Source organism: Notechis scutatus, chromosome 2 (genome assembly GCF_049901735.1).
Source record: "Notechis scutatus isolate UNSWTSFEM ecotype Mainland chromosome 2, rNotScu1.2, whole genome shotgun sequence".
In the NCBI taxonomy this organism is placed as follows: domain Eukaryota; kingdom Metazoa; phylum Chordata; class Lepidosauria; order Squamata; family Elapidae; genus Notechis; species Notechis scutatus.
Genome location: NC_142010.1, coordinates 17,458,738 through 17,479,079, shown reverse-complemented (window position 1 = coordinate 17,479,079; position 20,342 = coordinate 17,458,738). Strand labels below are relative to the sequence as shown.

At 42.0% G+C, this 20,342-nt stretch overlaps 1 protein-coding gene and 1 non-coding gene across 2 annotated transcripts; both read left to right on the top strand.

The window, feature by feature from the left end:
* The first annotated feature begins 75 nt into the window (after window positions 1–75).
* LY6G6C (lymphocyte antigen 6 family member G6C) lies at window positions 76–11,717 on the top strand. Its single transcript, XM_026690265.2, has 3 exons — window positions 76–231; window positions 8,103–8,219; window positions 11,364–11,717. Exons 1-3 carry the CDS (start codon window positions 180–182, stop codon window positions 11,567–11,569), a joined length of 375 nt encoding a protein of 124 aa, XP_026546050.1. The 5' UTR covers window positions 76–179; the 3' UTR covers window positions 11,570–11,717.
* An 8,193-nt stretch (window positions 11,718–19,910) lies between these two features.
* Window positions 19,911–19,983, top strand: TRNAA-CGC (transfer RNA alanine (anticodon CGC)). The gene has a single exon. It is a non-coding gene; the product is annotated as a tRNA-Ala (tRNA).
* The last annotated feature ends 359 nt before the right edge of the window (window positions 19,984–20,342 follow it).

The window sequence follows — 20,342 nt, the reverse complement described above, 5'->3', positions numbered from 1 at the left end:
CAGTTATTCAATTGGCTATTCCTCAAAGCCTTCATGAAAATAAATGCTTCCTTTCAACCCTGCCCATGCTCAAAAGCTGCTTGAAAGAGTTGCAGGTCTGAGTTGGAAAGTTGTTCTTTGGCTCTTTGCCATTTTCACTGGAACATTTCTCACCTCCTCTTGCGTGAAATTTAATCAAGATGAACAAGTATCTTCTCCTTGGTTTTTCTGTTCTGATCTTCTGCACAGTTGGTAAGTGCCAAGTTCAAACCCCCCACCCACCCAAAAAAAAAGTAGAAGAAAAGGAGAAAGTGAAATATTCTGCTAGAGAAGTTTGCCTAGAGAAAAGGACTGGACAATCTGTAATGCACCAGCTGTTCTGGACTACAGCTCCCAGATGATCTGATCTTCTAGGAATTGCAATCCAAAACAGCTGGAAGCAATCAGATGGCTTATTCCTGTAAGTATTAAGTATTTCACTATTGGGGGGGGTGGGGAATGGTTTCTAATACTTTACTTTATCTGTATTTTATCTGCCCCAGCTGAATGTATCTGACATTAGTTTCAGGCTGTGATGGACTCAGATTTGCAAAATCAATCCATATTCTTTCTGCATGGCAATCTGCAAAACACTGTCTTCTCTGTAGGGTTCCTGTGCACCAATTTTGTTAGATAAATCCAATGAAAAGATAGCCTGTTTGAATTGGATGGTAATAGCATCGAGTAAATTAATGTAGTTACCATTGGTGGGATTCCACAATATTTTAGATTGAATCAGACCATTAGTGGAAGGGAAGAAAGATTGGTGTGATGCTTCAGTGGTAAAGATAAAAAGTCCCCAGGGTTAAATTCAATTTCTGATGATTTATATAGATATGTCTTTCTTGGCAAAAATGTGAAAGGGATTTCCCCCCGCCTCTTGAAAGTCTTTCACAGTTCAACCTAGTAATATAGCCTGGGGTTTTCCTAATTTCCCATCCAACAACTAAGTACAACCAATCCTGCTTGAGCACCTATATTTTTATTTCTCTTCATTTTTATCTTAGAAAAAATGTTGGCATTGGATGCCTTATGCACAAATCAAGCAGTCACATAATTTTTCCTTTTTTTAAAAAAAATCTAGAAATAGTAAGCAGTTTATGCATGTGGATTAATTTATGGAGATTATTTAGGAAAGCAAAATCTGCTCATGCCATCAGGCTGTTGAGTGAGAGAAGAATTGTTTATGGGTATATGATTATATGGGGTTTTATGGATCCATAGTTTGCTAATGTTGTGTTACCTTGGTCGATTGTGTTGTTTATTGTTATTCTGGTTTTTAGTTATTTGAATCCTGTTAATCCATAGTAGAATTATAAGCAGGGGTGGGCTTCAAAAATGTTAGCAATGGGTTCTCTGCCCAGTTGCTGGATGGGCATGGCCATGGTGGGCGTGGCCTAGTCAGCCTCCTGCACCACAATGGGGGGGGGTTTGCCCTCCCCAGGCTCTGGAGGCTTTCCTCGAGCCTCCAAGATGGCAAAAACAGCCTCCCCAAGCTCCAGAGGCTCCCTGGAAGCCAGAAACGGGCCCATTTCCAGCCCTTCCAATCTTCCAGGAGGCCCGTTTTTCACCCTCTCCGAGCCTCCGCGCATGCCCTGAACTTACCTGCATCCAAAATGGGCCATGTGGGGACTCCGTGTGGGCGGGATGGGTGGGGCCACCCAGAAGTGGGATTTGAGGGTTCTCCGAATTGCACAGAATCTTAGCTAGGAGCTCTCCCGAACCCCTGCAAATCCCCAGCTTATACCCCTGATTATAAGACACTCAAAGTTGGTGAATGATTGGAGTGGCGTATAAGCTGTGGTGGGATTCTACAGGTTCACACCTATTCGCTAGAACCGGTTGTTAACATTCTAAGCAGTTCGGAGAACCGGTTGTTAGAAGAAATTACTGGCCTAATCCTGTAAGGAAGGCAGGAAGGAAACATTCTGGTGTTGCTTACAGAAACTGCTTCTCCGTTAACCCTTATTACATTCTTGGCAGGACTAGACTTCCTGTCTCAGGAACATCTCTGGAGTTTTTTTCCCCTCCTTTGCTGGTACTTTGTTTGTGTGGAGTGACCATTCAAAGTTATAATGGCACTGAAAAAAGTGACTTATGACCATTTTTCACACTTATGACTGTTGCAGCATCCCCACAGTCATGAGAGGCCAGGCGAGGAGATGCGTGCCTCAATGTGAGTGATATTGGGTTGGCCACACCCAGCCAATAATATGACCATTAAGCCATGTCCACCCAGTCACATGACCAGCAAGCCATGCCCACCACCTAAGCCACACCCACAGAACTGGTTGTTAAAAAAATTGAATCCCACCCCTGCGTATAAGCCTAGTAGAATGAATGAATGAACGAACAAATAAATAAATAAATAAAAATTGCAGAAGAATTGAGCTATACTTTGCAGTGTAGGCTTATTGTGAAGTAAATCTCACCATATACAGTTACAGCTTTAGTTTATCATGACATGGCATAAACAAATATGAGTGAAATAACCCAAAACAAGGAATTAATTCCAGGTCCCTTAGACAAACATGCTAATTCTGTAGATAGATTTGGTTGTCCCAAAGGTGATTTTTCAGGAGGCAACTGGACTTCCTTGGTTTTTTTTCTTTTTAAGACATTTCGCTTCTCATCCAAGAAGCTTCTTCAGCTCTGACAGGATTTTGGGAATGGAAGGATTTATACTCTTTGCAGACATCTGGTCATTTCAATCCTTTTAGAGGATTGTTGAGGCCACTTGGAGGTTTATCTCTGTCCTCGGGGTCACCTGAGTAGTGCTATTGGTTCCTGTAGTCTGCAATTTTCCCTCTGGAAATCCATTCTGGCTCCCACACCATTCAAAGGGTGTTCATCCCAAATTGTATAGCTAAAAGTCTGTAGAGATTCTCAGTCATCCAAGTCATGGCTGTCCCAAAGGAGCTTTTTTTTTCAGGAGGCAACTGGATTTTTTCTTTGAAGACAGTTTGCTTCTCATCCAAGAAGCTTCCTCAGCTCTGACTGGATGGTGGGGAATGGGTGGATTTATACTTCTTGAGGCCAATGACTCTTCAAAAGAATGCAAATGACCAGCTGCTTGCAAGGAATATAAATCCTTCCATTCCCCACCATCCAGTCAGAGCTGAGGAAGCTTCTTAGATGAGAAGCAAAACGTCTTCAAAGAAAAACCAGAAAGTCCAGCTGCCTCTTGAAAAAAAAGGCGCTTTGGGATATTGGTTGCGATGCAGAAAGAAGCAATAAATGGAGTTTGCTACTAGCTGTCCTTCTCCTTTTCAAAATTACCATGGATCTATGAATAGGTGAAAACTAAGTCCAGTTTCTTATGGACTTATTCTTGGGGGGAAAAGGAAAAATGATATTGTAATTTACAGATTTGATTATTGGAATGTGTAAACAATGAAACAAAGAAAATTATGTAAATTTAGAGAGAAGGTAAAATATGCATTTCAACTTGTTGGCAACTTTTCATAGTTATGATGGACCTACCTTGGGGCTTCCTATGACCCAGATTCAGAGTTTCTATGGTCACCCTGCCCTGAAGTCACATGACTAAACTTTGGGAACTTAGTAGTATGGCTGGATTTACAGCCATTTACAGCTCCTGTGGCCATGTGACCATATATTACAACAATTTTGCTGGGAACCACACCATGGTGAACTGTGATGGAAAGCAGGGATGACTCAATCAATGTACCTGATTTTTCACTTTACATCTTGTACATCTTGTACATCTTTACATCTAGTTTCATCTTGTATTCGGCAAGCTTAAGACTCTCTCATGTACCACCACAACATGATAGAAAACAACCGCTCCCAAAAACAACTTGGGTGGAGAAAGGACAGCCACTTATTTTTCTTGCTGGATTTTAATAACTTAATCTTCCCTTCATGGGAAGTGAAGGACGCTTCTGAAGGAACCACGCCTTTGACATTCCCAGAAATTATTTCAGGGTTGTTGTTTTTTTTCCAACTGGCCAAACTCTATCTGAGTTCTGGGCTCCATTCCAACTTTCTCTTCTTTCCACCTTATGCTGCTCCCAGCATGATTCACATGCCAGCCTTTTCAAGATTAATGCAGGGATTTCACATGTGTGAAAGTAATACTTAGAGGTGAGGCTGGTCTATATTATAGGCTGTTGGCATTTATTACTCTGGGTCAAATCATGTGCAAAAGAGGAACAAAACAAATGCGTCATAACTTCATGCACATTATTTCTTAATAAAAAAACAAGTGTCAATTTTTAAGGTGGCATAGCCATTGGAATGCAGTATTGCAGGCAAACTCTGCCCACAGCCTAGAGTTCGATCCTGAACAGGCTTGAGGTGGACTCAACTTTCTATCCTTCCAAGGTCAGTAAAATGAGGACCCAATTATTGGGGGCAATAGGTTGACTCCGTAAACTGCTTAGAGAGGGGCTGTAAAGCACTGTGAAGCAGTATATAAGTCTAAGTGCTATTGCTATTAACTGAATTTAATGTAATGTAGTATTAGGTCTGGCATCACCATGTGTGAGTTAGGTGACTATATAAATATGTTTAGTAAGATAAATAATAGCAATGGAACTTAGATTTATATACTGCTTGATAGTTGTTTTAAGGCATATCTAAGCAGTTTACAGAGTCAGCCTTTTGCCCCCAACAATCTGGGTCTTCATTTTACTGACCTCGGAAGGATGGAAGGCTGAGTCAACCTTGAGCTGGTCAGGATCGAACTCCTTGCAGTGAGCGGTGAGTTAGCCTGCCAATACTGCATGCATTCTAGTTACTGTGCTCACCACGGCTCATATAAAATAAAATATTGATATGGCCTGAATTACTATGACTATCCATGACAGGCACTCAAGAAATGTGGATTGTTGAAAATTTGATATGAAGTGCACCACTGATTGATTTTATATAGCCACCTACCTCACACACTCTGGATGCACAACAATCAAATAAACATAATTAAGATTAATTAAAACACAGCTATTAAAAAAAGGCTGTGGGAGAATGGACCAAAAGCCTTCCCCTTGAGGGCATCCTACTTCCCTGAGATCTTATTGAAAGGGCCAGGTTTTAAGAGATCTCCCAGATGGGAAATCTAGGAGGGTGGGAATCTTTTGAGGGAATTATATTTCAGATGGCAGGTGCCAAGGCAGAAAAGGTCCATTTTACAGCAAGAGCAGGATCTGTACCACGCCTGTGGTGCTGGATCTAATATATGAGCTTGTAATGGAGTAACAACAGGAATTATAATCAGGGGTGGGTTTCTACCGGTTCTGTCCACCTCTGTAGAACCGGTAGCTCTGAAGAGCAGCAGACATAGAACCGGTTCTATGTCTGCTGATGTTTTTGCCCATCCGCCCACCCGGGCTCTTACCTGACCTTTATTTCCTGCTTTTTCAACTTCAGCTGCCATGCGAGGCACAGCTGCAGTTAAAAAAGCAGGAAAAGAGGGCTGTTTCAAAGGCTGCTTCTCTGCATGCAGCATGCTGATGACGATTTACAGGCGCGTGCCGGCAGAGTGCAGGGAAGCACATTGTAAATCACCGAACCTCGTAAATGACCGAACCGGTAGTTAACCCTGTCGTATCCCACCCCTGATAATAATAATAATAATAATAAGAGTATCATTGATTTGCATTAGAACTGTAGACCAGTGGTGGCTAACCCTTTTGGGCTCTTGTGCTGATAATTGCGTGGATGCTTGTGTGTGCACGCTCACATGCCAGCACCCAGAAGGCAATGCACGTGGGTCCCCCCATGCCCCCTGTGCATGCATGTGTGACCCCCCAAGTGTGCTGTGTGTCTCTGTGCATGCTCACGCATCTCCTGCGCATCCATGCACCCCGCGTATACATGCCAGATACCCAAAAATCAGCTGTTAGGTGGGTGGCATGCACGCATGTGCAGTAGACCTGATCTGGGTGAGGGCTTGCGTGCCAGGAGTAATGGCTCTGCGTGCTACTTCTGGCCCGTGTGCCATAGGTTCGCCATCACGGCTGTAGACCATAGAAAGGACAGTTTTACATTTCATTTTCTTTAGCTGAAATCACGCTCCAAGTTTCCCCTGGTATGATTGATATTGATCGCTGTTTTTCCTTCCCTTGAACCTCCAAAATATATCCAATTTCTCAAAACTGAGATCACAGTTGGGGAGGGGAAAATCAAACTTCCCATGCCTTGCAATTCTAATGGAAATCAAATTATTACACTTTAAATAACCCCAACGTACATCTCATTTCAGGGTGGAAATTCACGAACTGTGTGCAGCCCCCCAGCTCTGCTAGAAGAAGAAAAAAAATCATATCCCCCTCCTCTTCCCCCCCCCCTTTTTTTTGTATTTAGGGCTATTTAAAGATTGAAATGTTAAAAATGTGGTCAGGCTTCTCTGAGGCATGGCTATTCTGTAACTCCAGATACTTCTGCTTATATGGAAATAAGCTTATTCCACAGGATGCTCAGTGAGATGTTTTCACATGATTAAGATTTAAGGAGAACCTGTCATCATTTGGGTAGTGGTACCACAGGTAGTCCCTGACTGAAGAGTTATGACCATTTGAAACTACAATGGACCCTGAAAAAAACTACTTACCACCTGGATGATATATATTCCTAGTATGATTTGATTGCTTATTGTGCCCTATGACTATTATTAAGTGTTGTACCTTATGATTCTTGACTCTTGACAAATGTATCTTTATGTACACTGAGAGCATTTGCACAAAGACAAATTCTTTGTGTGTCCAATCACACTTGGCCAATAATGAATTCTATTCTATTCTATGTGGTATGTAAGTTAAGTGCTATTGCTATTAATAACCACCACAAAAAAAAGTTCATAAAATTGGGTGTGGTCACATGATGATTTGCTTGACGACTATCATGATGAACAACCATAATTGAGGGCTCAATTACAGTTATAAATGCAGGACTACCTGTATGCCTTTATTCAGTGAGGTACCCAAAGTTGTGTTCTAAGACCATACAAATCTAATAAATACATAAATAAATACATCTCAATTCTTAGAAAACTTCAGGGTTTTCATAGGTTTATTCCACCCTCTATGCATTCAAGGGGATTCATGTTGCTTTATCCCAATGTACACCAAGCAAATATTGCAGTTGAGAAAGGGAAGGAGGAGGAGGAGGAGGAGGAGGAGGAGGAGGAGGAGGAGGAGGAGGAGGAGGAGGAGGAGGAGGAGGAGGAGGAGGAGGAGGAGGAAGAGGAGGTTTTTCAATAGCAAGAATGTGCTAGAGCAGGTTAAGAGCTTCCAATCAATTAAAGTCTTAAAGTCTTGTAAATTTCAAGCAATGAAGGGTACAATCAATTAATTAAGGTCACAAAATTGTGCTTTTAACTTGCAATCAGCAATAATTATTATTAGCCATTAACTTCCCAATGGAGAAAAGCTGCCGAGGAACATATTCAAAAGTCAGACAATATAGATGGTCCTTGGTTTACAACCATTCATTTATCAACTGTTCCAAATTACACCAGCACTGAAATAAGTGACTTACAACCAATCCTCACTCATTCCTCAATCATTTCAGCATTTCCAAAGTCACATGATCAAAACTCAGGCTTTGAATAGCCAACGTGCATTTATGAAGGTTGCAGCATCAGTCAATGGGAGAAGCTGAGTTCACTTAGCAGCCATGGGACTCATTTAACAGCTGCAATGATTTGCTTAAAAACCATGGCAAAAAAAGTCATCAAGTCGGGCATGATTCACTTAACAACTGCCTTGCTTAGCAACAGAAATTCTGGTTCCAATTGTGGCTGTACGTCAAGTACCTGTATTTGATTTTAAGGCCATGTCTGCTGGATAGGTGTAGAGCCGTATGCCTGGTAACTGTATTAAGCAGTACCACTATAGATCAGTAGGTGGGAGCCAGAACACTCATAGACACCTGGCAATTACAATAGAGTAGAATAGAATACTTTATTGGCCAAGTGTGATTGGACACACAAGGAATTTGTCTTGGTGCAAATGCTCTCACTGTACATAAAAGAAAAGATACAATTAGAACAACTACCCAGCTGTTCCCACTTCTCTGTTCGAAGTGGACTAATTTCTCTCTCTTGGTGTCTCTCTTTGCAGCTCAAGGTCTAATATGCAATGTTTGCAAGTTTAAAGTCGGCCGTGTTTGCATTCGTTCTGATGATCCCTGTCGAACGAACGAAGGCCAGCAGTGTGAAACAACCAAAGTTTATACAGGTACAATTTACAGATGCAGATTAACAGAGTTGGAAGGGACCTCATAGGCAATGATGGGCTGCTACAGGTTTGGACCGGCTCTCCTGTACCAGTAGTTCCAACCACTGACTGGGCCTTCCCACCTGCCCTGGTGCTATCCTGTCCTATGAATCTGTCTTGCTCGCCCCATCCATGCAGCCCAGCTGATTTCCACACTTCACGTGCTCTACTCACCATGGCTGCTGCACATAGGAAATCTGGCCTTCAGGTGCTTTGGAAAATAGCTTGACCCCTTCCTCTCTGTGGCAGCCCCACAAATATTGGAAGACTGCTATCATATCTCCCCTGTTCCTTCTCTTCACTAGACTAGCCATGCCCAGTTCCTGCAACTGTTCATCGTATGTTTTGGTCTCCAGTCCCTGAATCATCCTGGTTGCTCTTCTCTGCACTTTTTCTAGAGCTTCTTTTTTATAGTGTGGTGACCAAAACTGGATGCAGTACTCTAGGTGTGGTCTTACTAAGGCTTTATAGAGTAGTTTTAGTACCTCACTTGGTCTTGATTGTATCCCTCTGTTAATGCAATTTAGGATTGCATTGGCTTTTTTGGCTGCCACTGCATACTGCTGGCTCATATTTATCCAGTTGTCCACTAAGACACACAATTTGAAACACAGAGAGTGAGAGGTGAGGGGTGGAGGGAGGGAGGGAGGGAGGGAGGGAAGGAGAGAGAGGTATATGTTTTGGGACCCATCAAGAAACTTCAAGACCTAAATAACTCATATTTTATTATGGGCTTCTGGGGGACATTTTCAACTTCTTTGTAGGAGTCAAAAGTCTTAGTGGATAGGATGATGTTACAAATTAAGTGACCATATCACCCATACATAGATAGGCAAGAGAAAAATGTGTTTGTTTGTTTGTTTGTTTTAAAAAAATGATGAAATCTATTGTCGGACCAGACTACTTTTATCAAGTGTTCCTTGCCTAAAAAGAAAGTAAGCCACACTGATCACATGAAAACTGTACTGAGGACAATACTCATCGTTGCCATCCTGGTTGAAGAAGATCTGAAGAAGACTTGGAGGCTGCTAATGATTTCTCATCTTTTCATCAGAAATACGAGCAAGGGATCAAATATTATTCTAGAGCAGAATTCCATGGCTTATGCCTTGGGCAAAATTAGAGGAAGAGCATCAACAATGTTGGAAAGACAAATCTGGTGTGAAGAACATAAACTGGGACAACTGGAAGTAAAGCTGGAAGTTAACTTAAATGCATATATTTACATTTGTAGTTTTATATAAAACAAGACTATATTTCATTTCCTTTGTATAAACAGTATTCAAAATTTTGGGGGTTAAATAGGAGCTTCCAGATTCTCTTAAAAAACCTTCTTGTATTACCACCTTGGTTTGGGCTTATAGTAACCTACAACTTGTCTATTGCCCATCCCTGTTTTAGAAATACTTGAAATATCTCAGTACTCCAGTTCCTCAACCGACTACATTGAGACTAGAGTGGAAATAAAATGATAGACATATATAAATAAAGTGAAGAAGATTCAGTTCTTGATGGCTACCTGGGCACAAGGATGTCGTTATCTTGTCAACAGTATGAAAGCGATCTGTCATTGCTTTCTTTGAGGATGTCCCAAAATGCTTTTGCAAAAGGCAACTGGATTCTGTTTTTTCTTGAAGAAAGAAAAAACAAATAAACTCCAATTGCCTTTTTAAAAAGCACCCTTGGGACAACCATGACCTGGAGGATTGAGAATCTCCATAGACTGTCAAGGTTCCAAGTAATAAATCCATTGCAAGCAAAACTCTGAGACAATTGAATCCCTCACAGAATCCATTTATTGGAAATATCATATTGGCACATATCTGGTGAAAACTGACTCTGAAAACTCCCACGGTTTTCACCTTATTAAAAGTAAAGATTTTCTACTTTCTCAAAAACAATCAGCCACATCGTGGTCCAATCACCGTGCAGTCCAACAACCGGGTTGCATCACTCTGCCTTCTTCCGACCAGGTGTGAGAATGTCCTTGGGTCCCAAGAGAAAGTATTTTGCTTTGGCAACAAAATTCCTTCTATCTAAAATCCCCCCTTCCTTGTCCCTCAGCTCCAGTGTGGCAACACTGAAGTGGACAAAATGGCTTTGGTCAGGCCAGCTTCAAGGTTGACATAGACATTCTTTGAGGATACTTTTCACCTTCCTGGAATTGCCTACTCCAAGGGGGTCAAACTCCCAGTCCATGGGCCAGATGCGTCAGGTGCTGGCTACGCTCACATTTGGTTTAGCAAAGGGGAAAGAAGTCACAATATGTGACGTGATGCAACTATGACAATACAAGTTTGACACTCCTGGCCTACACCCTTGGGATTCTTTGATACTATAACATCTGAACTGTAACCAGACAAAACCTAGGTTAGTTTTTGAATCCAGTTAAGATCATGCAAGAGGGTGCCATCTGGTAAAACTACCTGTAAGTAAAGCAGGTCTCATAAACTTCAGTTTTCAAAATGTCTTCTCATATAGCTTCCCCAAGATGGAGCAAAGGTCCTGTGATGGCCCAGAGTGGGATACAAAAAAAAAAAGTCACAAAAAAACCGGGGAAGCCCCTTTTATTCCTTCACTTTGCTTCCAAGCCCCAAATATCCTTAACTGAAGACAAAAAAACTACCACACAAACAGTTACAAGAAAGAGGAAAAAAACAACACAAACCAGGCAAGATAAGGGTTGGAGGACGTCCACAGATAACAGAACACACACTGGGAAGGACGCCAAACTCAGAGAGGAACCATAAATTAGAGATATTTCCATGCTTTGTTTCCAGCGCTCGCCCGTACGCAGGTCCGTCCTCTTATTCAGTTGTCACAGCTGCAGCCCATGAAGAGGATCAAGGCCCCCTCCTCCCAAGTAGACCATGTCTCTCCCTTATCCTCTCCTCCCTGCATGCCCTAGGATGGAGAGGAGATGGGCCTGGGTCCTCCTCTGACTGCCCAGCTGGCCTTTGCCCTTCCCCAGCCTCCACCACAACCTCCGGAGCCATACTTCCACTCCCTGTGGCTGTTCCTCCTCTCCCTCAGAGTCAGTCTCCACCAGGGGCATAACAGGTCCTAACTTCTAATATTTATTTTTCTCACTTCTTCTCCCACCAGGCAGACTAGAGCTTTTCACGAAACATGACTGCAGCAAAATGACTGAACTCTGCAACAGGACCGAACAGAGGGATGACGTTTTTGACATGACTTACAATCGCACTTGCTGTACTACTGACTTATGCAATGGGGGAATGATCAGCCAGCCCAGCCTCACTCTCTTTACTGGCCTCAGCTTGGCACTTGGTTGGTGGCTTACATGCTAATGTATAAATTAAAACAACAACGATGGCAACAATAGTGGAAGGCTATACTCTTCTCATCCTGAAGCAACCCTTAGGACCAAGACTCCAGTCCCCCACATACTCAGTTCACTTCTCATGGCTAAAGAGAATAAATTTGAAAACCTGGCAATTTCACTCCCTCACTATCTTAATGTTGATTCTACTGTTATCAAGAAAATTTTGTGTGGTGCATTTTCTTGTGTGAACCCATTAATTCATTAATGATTTAAGATATAGTGTAAAATTAGCCAACTGAAATGTGTTGAGCATTTGTAGAACTGAGTTTTCCTCCCTCCGGTAATCTTTCAGGAAGGTGTCTTGGACCTACTCTGTGAAATTTTAACTCAGGAGCTCTGAATGATGGTTTATCAAGCAGACACTATCCTTGTTGGTTTGTTTTTGCTTTTTCATATCTATATGAGAAGACTTGGCCAGCCCTCAGTGGACTACAACATTTGTTGTTTGTTTGTTACTTAATAAATGTTTGCCTTGGTAAACTGGAAGTACTGACAGCCTTGGCTAGTATCAATAAAAATGAATGTTTCATATTTATACATGTTGATTTAATCCAGGCAAGTGTTAAAAATCCAACCATTGCCTGAAGATCATCCCTTCTATTTCAAGTAGATGGTAAGAGCAAACGTAAGAGATTAAAGGTGAATAATCATGGATTCTATGTACTCAGCAAAGCATGTTCTAGGTCAGTGGCCCCCAATCCTTTGGGCACCAGGGACTGGTTCCATCGACCAAGGGTTTGGGACCCATGCTCTATGTACTCTTCATGTGCCACAGAAATAAACATGGATCAGTTTTCACTTAATGCTTAACTTTTCTTCCATCTCCAAAGTCTCTCATTCCCTCCCTAGCAAATTGTGTATTGTAAATCTCTCAGAACAGGGACCTATCATCTTGATAAAATAAAAAGGATTCTCAAGAAGATAACAGCAAAGTAAAAGGGTAACTAAGATATTGAACACTACATTTTTTCAGGTATGTTCTAAACATGCAAAGAGCATAGAGAGATCTGGTCTGTTTGTAGGATCATCTCACTGCCCAAAATTGTTAAAATTAGCTATGAGGGAAGAAATTATTGATTGTATGAGGGGTCCTTAGTGCTCTCTGAGTTTGATTGTTTTCTGGCAGATGTTTCATTACCCAAACATCAGTGCAGTGATGATGTTACCTAGTTTGGAGAACTACAAGAAAACAACCAAGCTCAGAGTGTACCCTTGTTTCGACCCTGAGCTACAAATATTCTTCATTGTTGGTATTAAGTTTATTACTTTATTTATTAATCAAATTTGTATGGCCACCTATCTCACAGAAGAGCTATGAAGAGCTTTGGTTTTTTTAAAAAATAACATGTAGGTTGTAATCCCATGTAGGTTTATCAGAAGGTATGTGTGAGTGTGCACAAGTCTGTATCTTCAATGTTGATTCCAACAACTTCCTGATAAATCACCAACATTTTTAAAGTGTTTGGAATTGCCTCCTTCTTTTTACACAGAGAGAGAGATTTATCTTTAAATTTACCATTCAATCTATATAGAAATAAACTGAGTCTCACTGAAAAACTAAAGTTGTCAACAATTGAGAATGCGTACGTCTTGAATCCATCCCATAACACCAGGAAGATAATTTCTTTTTATTTTCTTGTTTATTTATTATTCTCTTTGCTGAGCTCTGAGTGGTATAGTGGCCTAGTGGTAAAGACACTCACCTCCCATTCAGAAGGTTGAGTGTTCAATCCTAGGCAGTGACAGATGTTTCTCTATCAGGCCGCAAAGAGAAAATATTTGCTGCAAAAACTCTGTGTGGCATCCTGGAAGGGCATCCAGTTAGTAAAGTCTCAGCTCTACTCAGTTGCCCTGATCCCACCCTGAAGTAAGGGATTACAGAGTCACAAAAAGAAAAGAAATTCTCTTTGCTTAACTCCTAGTTTAATGAAGTCAATGCTCTTCATAACATGAAAAAAAAAATCTAATCACGTTAATCCCCTCCTCCATTCAGAATTGTATAACAGATGCTATAACTTGAAATTAAAATTGAGCTATGGCTGGACAAGACTATGTAAGAAGAGTCCTCATATCTGCTAGAATGTGAACATTAAAAAGAAATATCATATCTATCTTTTTAAACACATTCCTGGAAGAGTCCAATCAGAGGTGGCATTCAGCAGGTTCTGACCAGCTCTGGAAATTTTGAGTAGTTCAAAGAACTGGCAAATGCCACCTCTGACTGGCCCCGTCCCCATCTATTCTCTGCCTCCTGAGTCCCAGCTGATTGGCTGGGTCTTCTTTTGTTGCCCTGCATAGGAGAATGGAGCTGGAAAGCAGGTTAGTGGGGTGGGGAGGGAATGGGATTTTGCAGTATCCTTCCCCTGCCATGCCCACCAAGACACGCCATGCCCACCAAGCCACGCCCACAGAACCGGTAGTAAAAAAATTTGAATCCCACCAATAAACATCAAATAATATTTTCTTATGAATGAATTTTGTACTTAAATCATAAGAAGTATATTTTACATTTCTTAAGATTTGGACCCATTGATTTCCCAGATGGGATAGTCCAGTTCCTCAGTCCACATTTCATGTATATAACTCTCCAATTATTTTCTTGACCAAAATTATAATTTTGGATTTCAGACATCTTTCCAATCTCCCAGTTTGCATAACTGATGCAAGGCAATACAGCTTTAGAACAAGGGTGTTTGCATTTGGGGTATCCATCCTGTATTTTAAAAGTCATGCAGTTCTCCTTGTTCATGTTCTAAGGAAAAGCAGTTAGTCGAACTGGATCAACAGGTCTAATAAATACCCCCCCGAAATTTTCATTCATATGGGTTTGAATGCTTTCCCTCATGATTAAATGGCACACTAAGACCTTTTCTAAACAAGGGGGGAAAAGATGTCAGGCCACATGGGCAGTTCAAGTAAGGGAAGTCACACAAAGGGGTTATCAAGAGAAACATCATCTCCTCAAAGGTCTCATCCCCGCCCAGAAGGGACAACTAGAGAGTAGGGAAGGGTAAATAGTATCCAGACACAATGCTTATAATTTTCTAATATTACTTGTAGAAGGAACACCAAAGCCTGAAAAAATAACTTGTCAATGTACCCCAATGTGCACACATCCCCTATGATATTCGATTCTAGTCAAACAATGGATTAATATTAATGGATGAATTGATATTAAAAAGAATTGAAGAATGACTTTACCAAACAACGATTGTTCAAACATTCTCCCAGTCTCTGGATCTGAGTCAGTGGTGGGATTCAAAAAATTTTGCTACCAGTTATGTGGGCATGGCATACTGTTAAATCTCCATTCCTTCCCCACTAACCTGCTTTCCAGCTCCGTTCTCCTATGCAGGGCAGCAAAAGAAGACCCAGCCAATCAGCTGGGACTCGGGAGGCAGGGAATAGATGGGGGCGGTGCCAGTCAGAGATGGGATTTGCCGGTTCTCCGAACTACTCAAAATTTCCACTACCGGTTCTCCAGAACTGGTCAGAACCTGGTGAATACCCACCTCTGGTCTGAGTGAACTATTGCAACAATAGCATCACAGCAAATCTTGGATTCTATAGAAGGGCTGGATCCATGCTTAAGACTTGAACATTGGTATTGAATGGACAAGAGAGAAACTCTGACAGGCTTTCAAGATTTTGTTCCCTTGCCCCACAGCAATTAAGTGACATCGCTGAGATTCTTATGATGTTTATCTCCTCACTTCAGACTCCTACAAAGAATCGCTGGAAGAACTGAATATCTTCAGTCTGAAGGACAGAAGGTTATGCAACACACACAATAGAAGTTTTTTTAAATCCTTGAAGGGCTGTCACAAGGAGGAGGATGCCAACTGATCCCCTGTAGCACCATATGATAGGACAGGGTCGTCAAACTCAATTTTATTGAGAGCTGTATCAGGGTTTTGCTTGACCTTGGGGGGGGGGGGACAGGGGGGCATGGCTAGCTAGACATCACTTGTGCTGGGGACACCTGTGGTGTTCCAAACACTCTGCCAGTGAAAATGGGCTCCCGAGCTCTGTTTTCAGCTGCGACAGCTTTCTGCAACCCTCTGCAGGTGAAAACAGTGGTATTGGTGAAAAATATTGGCCACAATATTGATTTGGAACATTGGGAAAAAATGTGGGGACCAAATTATAAATTAACTATGTCTTCAGCGTACAGGGAAAACATATACAAAATGTTTTATAGGTGGAATCGATCTCCTGCTAGACTAGCAAAAATGTTTAACCTAAGCCCAAATTGCTGGAATTGTAAGAAAGAAAAAGGCAATTATTTTCATATGTGGTGGACCTGCCCAGAGGTCAAGAAGTATTGGAACATAATTGGACTATGGCTAGAAGAAATAATAAAACAGAAAATTGAACCTAAACCAGAACTATTTCTATTAGGCATAATAACAGAATAATATAATAAAAAAGACAAATATATTATGTTACATATTTTAATAGCTGCTAGGATTTCATACGCACAATTTTGGAAGCAGGAAAATGTACCACCAGAGGGTGTTGTTCAGCTTGGTTTTTAAGCACAGTTAAGCCTCCTTTAGGACTGAAGTTTCTATTATTCAGTGCAGACTCACCGGCAAGCAAATTTGAGAGACTGAGCAAGCCAATGACAGATAGATAGATCACTGAATGATTCTGTGAGCAACTCAATCTGCCTGCCTGCTTTGCCTGATTTTGGGTAAAAGTTGCTCTTTTTTTAAATAAAAAATTCAATATTTATATACATGGTGTGTTGTGAGTTAATTTTGTGAGTTTGCTTGCAAGCAAATTTTATGTGACAGACTGAGCTAGCCAATGGCAGATAGATAGATTTCTGAATGAATCTGTGATTCTGTGAGCAACTCAATCTGCTTGCCTGCTTTGCCTGATTTTGGGTAAAAGTTGCTCTTTTTTATAAAAAATTCAATATTTATATAAATATCTATAATATTTACATACAAGCCATGCCCAGCCAGTCACATGCCCACCAAGCCAAACCCACAAATTAGGCCACACCCACAGAACTGATTAGTGGTCCCTGGGATTTAAAATTATGAGTTTGGCAGTCCCTGAGGTCCAAAAGTTGGTGTCCCCTGGTTTAGTGAGTCAAGGCTGGCTGAAGCCGGGCAGTTAGCTAATATGATAGAGTGCAAGAGGTAGTGGGATCAATACTCACATTCTCTAGTCAACTCTCTTCTCAATTTTGACATCCATATACAAAATCACCCTCATTTGAAGCCCATTTTGACATATTACCTTGCATTTGTCTGTGTCTTCATATGCACTGGGAAGTATCCCTAAGAGGCAGTTGGGGAATTGTTCAGCCTGTGAAAGGTTTATTAATAATTATTTTCTATCTGAGGACTATTAATGAGGAAGAGGAAGAGGAGGAGGAAAAGGGGTCTTGTTAGTCCCCTATGAGACTTTAAATGCCAGCCTTGCCATTCATTCAACCTATCTATGATCTCTTATCAATCTAGGAGTGGGCTTCAAAAATTTAGCAACCAGTTCTCTGCAAATTTAGCAACCAGTTGCTGGGTAGGCGTGGCCATGGCGGCCATGGCGGCCATGGTGGACATGGCAGCCATGGCCTGGTTGGCCTCCTGTACCATGGCTGGGGGGGGCTGTTTTCACCCTCCCTAGGCTCCGGGGGCTTTCCTCAAGCCTCCAGGAGACCCGTTTCCCCCTCCCCAGGCTCCGGAGGCTCTGTGGAGGCTGGAAACAGGCCAATTGAATGAATTGAGTGGACATAGAGTGAGTGTGGTGGTGGGGATAAAGGGGTGCTAGTTGTGACCCATCTGGTGCAGTGAGGAAAGGGGTGGTGCCGGCTTGAGGGCACTGAGACCAAGTGCTCTAGTGCCTGTCAGGTTCACCTGACTGTTTGCAAGTTGGAGAACTTTCCCTTTTAGATCAATAAAAGAGTGTTGAAGATGAGGGATGGATGGAGGGATCCTTGATGCTCTCCGAGCTAGCTTGTTTTCTTGCAGAAGTTTCATTACCTAAACTGGGTAACATCATCAGGGCTAGGAAGTAGAGGGGTTTTCTCTCAGTTTATATTCTAGTGGCTTGCCTGTCAATGTTGGTGGGAGTGATCTTGCAGGTACTGTGGTTGGGCTGTTTAGTGTTGGCTTCTTTCTTGACTGGGGTATTGTTGACTTGATTGTTGGTCTGATGTTAATCCTGGAGTTAATCAATGCTCATTTAGGTGCTGATTGCTGGTGGAGAGGTGCTTAGATCTTTTTATTCTCTTTTTAACTAGTTGATTGTCTGTTTTGCATGGTCTGATGATATCACTGTCAGATTTGGAAGCCATATTGAGACCTGATGCTCCCACACTGACACATTTCTGAGCCTGGAAAAATGGGAGGGGGAATTTCTTGGAGTGTATGTAGTTAGACATAATAACATTATTTTTCTAATTCAAGGTCATGTTAGTTTGCGCATAAGTGAGGGGAAATCTTAACTTGGGATGGATGGTGATTGGGGCATGTGATGTGATGATGGGTGCCGGGGATGGATTTGTAGTTTTTACTTATTGTAAGGAAGCCCGGAACTTTCAGATTCGGGATTCCCCAGTTGTGCCAATTATTATCCAAAATAAAAAGTACTTTTGAGAAGAAGTCTGTCTCGGAGTTATTGGTTAGAGTGGAGGTTTTCTGGAATGCTGACATTATCCCAAATATCTAAATAGCTACCAGCACCCTGAAAGGGGGCTGTCAGGGGTGCTGAGCCCCAGCATGGACCCAAAGCTGGAGCAGTGTGAAGACTCAGCGACGATGGAAGAAAAGGAGGAATCTGCAGAAGGAGTGGTGGGAACGGATACCGGAGGACTGATTGAGACCTGGTGTCCTACTTCTGAAGAATTTGTACAAGCTATTGAAGCTGCAGAGGAAAGACGGAGGCTAGGCACTCGGCCCAAAGAAACAGATTCCTGGAAAAGCTGCCAGACTGAGCTGAATCCAGAGATGGGACCAGGGGAGAAGCTGCCTGAACACCTTTCCTACTCCAGCCCTGTTAGGAATATGGGTTACCTAACAGCTATTTGGGCTAGAAATATATAAACCAGGATAAACATTTTAGTACTATATCTTTAAGGGAATGCAAGAGCATGCAATTGGGTCAAACAGCCATAAGATGGAGCCAGAAACCTGTTGTAATGACGAGGCAGTCAAGGTGTTTGATCATGATCAACTGATTCATGATGATCTTTATTGAAATCTAGTCTTGCATTTATACACATTTTTAGTAATCCTCTAACATTGGTTAACTTTGGTTTCTGCTTGACTTTCGTTATTGTTCAGCATAGTAACTAACACAATTAATGATCTCTAGTCAAAGTCCAACATATGTTTACTTCCTCTCTCTAATCCTCCTTTAGATGAGTAACTTTATTTGCCTGAGTTGTATCTGCTTGGAACCATTCTTTTCTCTTTGAGGTTTGCCATCAAAGATAAAGACATTCCTGCAATTACAACTCTACAGAAACCTGGGTTGTCTGAGTCTCAGAAGAGAGCACGAGTGTATGTCTGTTTCCTTCTGTTGGAAAGTATTGCCGTTGCTCCATTTTTCCTAATTGACTGATATTACTGGATTTAATGAAAGTCTGTTACTGAACTGTTTTTGATTGGCTGGCTCTCCTTTTGTTGCCCTGCACAGGAGAACGGAGCTGGAAAGCAGGTTAGTGGGGTGAGAAGGGAATGGAGATTTTACAGTATCCTTCCCCTGGCATGGCCACTAAGCCACGTCCACCAAGCCATGCCCACCAAGCCACGCCCACAAAATTGGTAGTAAAAATAATTGAATCCCACCACTGGGGAGCACCCCTGACACCTTCAACAGATGGCAGAATCTGCCCTTCCTCAAAGATTCACAAACCACCATTTGGACAGAGGGTTTAATCAACCCAAAAGGGGAAGGGTTCAGAACAGTGGTGGGATTCAATTTTTTTTACTACCTGTTCCGTGGGCGTGGCTTGGTGGGCGTGGCAGGGAAAGGATACTGTAAAATCTCCAGTCAGGTTGGTATTTGCTGGTTCTCCGAACTACTCAAAATTTCTGCTACCGGTTCTACAGAACTGGTCAGAACCTGCTGAATACCACCTCTTGTTCAGAATTTAGTGGCCTACGTTACCACTGTGAGGATCTTGTCCAATTCCTCAGGATGTCCCAGTTCAAACTCTTTCCAGATAACTGAGTTCAGAAGTGCCTTGGTCACTTCCAGGGGATCCAGCCAGAATAAGACCAGTTTAATCTCCCCAGTTTCTTGTCCTCAGATGCTGTAATATGGTAGAACAAGGATTCCAGCCTGTTGGGGAATTAGCTCAAATGGTAGAGCGCTTGCTTCGCATGCAAGAGGTAGCAGGATCGAAGCCTGCATTCTCCAGTTATTATTACTATGATTCACTTTTGGCTTCCCTATAAGAAGTCAAGTCCCGGGCAAATTGTGCATATTATCCTAAATTTCTACCCTGTTGCAAAAGAATCCAGGCAGGCAGTTGGGCATTAGTGGCAATACTAACCAACCTCTTGCTTTGCTTGCAGGAGACAGTGTGATCGATGCCCGCCTTCATCAGAACGTTTTTTGGGTTGATCCACCCCACCCCCCTCTATGTGATTCTGCATAACAGCTTCTAGATGGCTCTTTTTTGAGAAACGATGCAGCAGAACTAACTAGGATGTGGAGCAATCAGCTCAAATGATAGAGCGCATACGTGAATGAAATAGCAGGGGCAATGGCTGCAT

Bases quoted from the DNA above. Each gene is read 5' to 3' on its own strand.
- LY6G6C (XM_026690265.2), top strand. From the start codon at position 180: ATGAACAAGTATCTTCTCCTTGGTTTTTCTGTTCTGATCTTCTGCACA. The intron at 232-8,102 runs GTAAGTGCCAAG...CTCTCTTTGCAG, and splicing joins TCTGATCTTCTGCACAGTTG to CTCAAGGTCTAATATGCAAT. The intron at 8,220-11,363 runs GTACAATTTACA...TTCTCCCACCAG, and splicing joins AACAACCAAAGTTTATACAG to GCAGACTAGAGCTTTTCACG.